This window comes from Triticum aestivum, chromosome 2B, assembly GCF_018294505.1.
Source record: "Triticum aestivum cultivar Chinese Spring chromosome 2B, IWGSC CS RefSeq v2.1, whole genome shotgun sequence".
NCBI classification, from domain to species: domain Eukaryota; kingdom Viridiplantae; phylum Streptophyta; class Magnoliopsida; order Poales; family Poaceae; genus Triticum; species Triticum aestivum.
In genome coordinates, this window is record NC_057798.1 from 126,617,016 (window position 1) to 126,620,846 (window position 3,831).

Below are 3,831 nucleotides of genomic sequence, written 5' to 3' on the forward strand. Positions count from 1 at the left end.
GGCATGGATTAGGAATGTGGACTCCTCAAAATGCTAAGGACAAAGGATTGGCTCAAGCTCTAAAGCTCAAGACTCTACATTTTATTTTTAGTGATTCAAGATCACATTGAGTCCATAGGAAAAACCAGTACTATTAAAAGGGGATGAGGTGTTGCTTAATGACTTGCTTGCTCAAGATGCTTAGTGATATGCTTCAAAAACTCTCAGCCACTTTCTCATATCCACATATGTCCCAAATTAAAAATCAAACTCGGCCCCACCGATTTGATCTATCCAGCGCCACCGAGTTCATTTGACATAGGCACTGCCAGAAACCCTAGTCACTTCGGTCTCGCCGATAGGGCTCTCGGTCTCACCGAGATGGGATTGCAAACTCTTTGTTTCCCTTCGTAACGTTTCGGTTTAACCGAGATGAGCGATCGGTCCCACCGAGTTCACAATGCAAACATTCTGTTTCCCCTTCGTAACGTTTTGGTCTCACCGAGATGAGCGAATCGGTCCCACCGAGTTTGCCTGACAAACTCTCTGGTTAGCTTATTACCAAAGTCGGTCCCACCGAGTTTGTGTAATCGGTCTCACGAGATTACGTTATGCGCTAACCCTAAAGAAATTGGTCCCATCGAGTTGACATGTCGGTCCCACCGAAATGCCTAACGGTCACATTATGAACTAAATTGGTCTGACCAAGTTTCATGATTCGGTCTCACCAAGTTTGGTAAATTGTGTGTAACGGTTAGATTTTGTGTGGAGGCTATATATACCCCTCCACCCTGTCTTCATTCATGGAGAAAGTCATCAGAACATACGTACACTTTCAGCATTCATTTTCTGAAAGAGAAACACCTACTCATGTGTTGAGGTCAAGATATTCTATTCCAACCACATAAATCTTGATCTCTAGCCTTCCCCAAGTTACTTTCAACTGAAATCATCTTTCCACCAAATCCAATCCTATGAGAGAAAGTTGAGTGTTGAGGAGACTATCATTTGAAGCACAAGAGCAAGGAGTTCATCATCAACACACCATCTATTACTTTTTGGAGAGTGGAGTCTCCTAGATTGGTTAGGTGTCACTTGGGAGCCTCCGTCAAGATTGTGGAGTTGAACCAAGGAGTTTGTACGGGCAAGGAGATCGCCTACTTCGTGAAGATCTACCCTAGTGAGGCAAGTTCTTCGTGGGCGATGGTCATGGTGGGATAGACAAGGTTGTTTTTTCATGGACCCTTCGTGGGTGGAGCCCTCCGTGGAATCGCGCAGCCGTTATCCTTCGTGGGTTGAAGTCTCCATCAACGTGGATGTACGATAGCACCACCTATCGGAACCACGCCAAAAATCTCCGTGTCTACATTGCGTTTGCCCCCTCAAACTCCTCCCTTTACCTTCATGTGCAATGTTTTACATTCTGCTGCTATACTTTTAGAATTGCATATGTAGATTGATTGCTTGACTTGTGTAAAATTGCTAAAATCTGCCAAGACTTGAAATTGGGAAAATGCTAGATTTTTATTTGGTCAAGTAGTCTAATCAACTCCCCCCCCCCCCTCCCGTAGACATACTTTCGATCCTACAGAGATCAACCGTGAGAGAGATTTACATGGAGAAGATAGAAAGAGAGAGTACAAAGTATATCTCCTAACTACTCCTTGGTCCTCACGGCAGGAGGTTACCTAGCCTTGGTGATATATCTCATGTTTAACGGCCCGATGCGACCCGGGAGGCTAGGGCCATCCATCCGATTTAGAGATAGCGATCCGTGCTTCTAGTGGCTAGTGTGATTGATGATATCTTGGCTTAGAAAATACTGGTAGGTTTGCAGAAACCCGGCGTTTTAGCCTCTTCCCTGATTTAGTATAAGTTCGGCATAAAGTCGTACTAAATCAGCGATAATTAATATGGGTGGGAGAGAGTTACAGGTTTGCACAATTTTATTTTTGCATATCGTGGCAATCGTGCTCTGTATGGTAGTGCTTTACTCGGGCAGGGGAAGAAAAGAAAAGAAATGCAGAAGGAAGAACCTTTTTGTGGAACTTCTTTTTGCAGGACGATAATGGAACTTTGTTAAAGCGTGCAATTGGCAAAACAATAAATCGAAGATCACGTTGTAGATCTGCTGGTGTTGCGAACGAGTTCTCCAACGCAGTTTCGTCTCAAAGCTTAACGCATAAGCAAGTTCACATCCCTGTGAGGAGTGACGACAACTGAAGCCCATAACGTTACTGGAGAATACTTTGCGATTTCTGTATTAATCCACTTTATTCCAGCTCTTTATAATTCGTCCCACCCTATATAATTCCTCGTAGTTAATTCGTCCGTGGCCACTGCAGCGGCTCGAAGACGATCGATCGACCTTCCGTGGCCCGCTGCCGCGCATTTCCGTCGCCGATCATGTCCGCCATCGTCGTCCCCAGCCCCGTGCCGTCACCCTCCGACGACGCCGAGGGCATCAGGAAGGCGCTCCAAGGCAACGCTCCTGCTTGCCGGGTTCCGGTCTCTTCTTGCTGCTGCATTGCTCGCTTGCAGCTAGCTGACATGGTGAGCTCGGTGTGTGTGCAGGATGGCGGGCGGACAAGGAGGCCCTGGTGCGCATACTGGCGGGGAGGACGGCGGCGCAGCGGTCGGCGATCCGCCGCGCCTACGCCTTCCTCTTCCGCGAGCCGCTCCTCAACTCCTTCCGCCAGCGGCTCTCCCGCCAGTACTGCCCCGTCACCGTCGACTTCTGGGTACGGCAGCGCATGCACGCATCTCTCCGGTGAACTTCGAAAACTGCGACGCGTTTCGTTTCTCTGACGGCGTCGCTCGCTCGACTCTCTTGTTTCCTCAGAAGGCGATCATCCTGTGGACGATGGACCCGGCGGAGCGGGACGCGAACCTGGTGCACGGCGCGCTGAGGCGGCGAGGGGACGGCGACCACCTCGCCGTGCTGGTGGAGGTCTCGTGCGCGTCCGACCCCGACCACCTCGTGGCCGTCCGGCGTGCCTACCGCTCCCTCTTCGGCTGCTCCGTCGAGGAGGACCTCGCGTCCTGCGCCGCGCTCCAGCAGCCGCTCAGGAAGATGCTGGTGAGCCTCGTGAGCTCCTACCGCTACGGCGGTGACCGCGTCGACGCGGACGTGGCGAAGCTGGAGGCGTCGCAGCTCTCGGAGGCCGTCCGGAAGAAGCAGCCGCACCACGACGAGGTGGTGCAGATCCTCGGCACCCGGAGCAAGCCCCAGCTCAGGGCCACGCTCCGGCGGTACAGGGAGGATCACGGCACGGACATCGTCGAGGACATCGACAGCCGCTGCAGCAGCCAGTTCGCCAGGACGCTGAAGAGCGCAGTCTGGTGCCTGACCTCGCCGGAGAAGCACTTCGCGGAGATGATCAGGGAGTCGGTGGTGGGGCTGGGGACCTACGAGGACATGCTGACGAGGGTGGTCGTGTCGCGGGCGGAGATCGACATGAAGCAGATCAAGGAGGAGTACAGGGCCAGGTTCAAGACCACCGTGACCTGCGACGTCGTCGACGACACCTCTTTCGGCTACAAAGACATCCTGCTGGCCTTGGTTGGCTGCGAGGAAGAGTGAAGCGGTAAACCTGGAATGATGCAGTCGATGGTTGTGGGATGCGCAGAAAACACAATGACCAGTCCTCCGTCGTCGCTACTCCCTCCGTCACATGATGTAAGAACGTTTTATGACAAGTCAAAAAATATCTTATATTATGAGACAGAGGGAGTAGTATTTTTTACATTTTATGTTTCTTTTGTCATGATGAATGCATGTTGTTTCTACATCTTCATTCTTTTCCTAGCACTTGTGTAACCTTTTTCAAAGTGTTTTTTGAAATATTTAAA

At 50.8% G+C, this 3,831-nt stretch overlaps 1 protein-coding gene across 1 annotated transcript; it reads left to right on the plus strand.

Annotated features, from left to right (window-relative positions):
* The first annotated feature begins 2,167 nt into the window (after positions 1-2,167).
* Positions 2,168-3,831, plus strand: LOC123040786 (annexin D3). Its single transcript, XM_044463543.1, has 3 exons — positions 2,168-2,461; positions 2,554-2,720; positions 2,822-3,831. The coding sequence occupies exons 1-3, from the start codon at positions 2,386-2,388 to the stop codon at positions 3,560-3,562; spliced, it is 984 nt and encodes a 327-aa protein (XP_044319478.1). The 5' UTR covers positions 2,168-2,385; the 3' UTR covers positions 3,563-3,831.

What these genes read in the sequence shown, in the direction of transcription:
- LOC123040786 (XM_044463543.1), top strand. Translation starts at nt 2,386, where the DNA reads ATGTCCGCCATCGTCGTCCCCAGCCCCGTGCCGTCACCCTCCGACGAC. An exon ending in CATCAGGAAGGCGCTCCAAG is followed by an intron (nt 2,462 to 2,553) that starts GCAACGCTCCTG and finishes GTGTGTGTGCAG; the next exon opens with GATGGCGGGCGGACAAGGAG. An exon ending in CCGTCACCGTCGACTTCTGG is followed by an intron (nt 2,721 to 2,821) that starts GTACGGCAGCGC and finishes TTGTTTCCTCAG; the next exon opens with AAGGCGATCATCCTGTGGAC.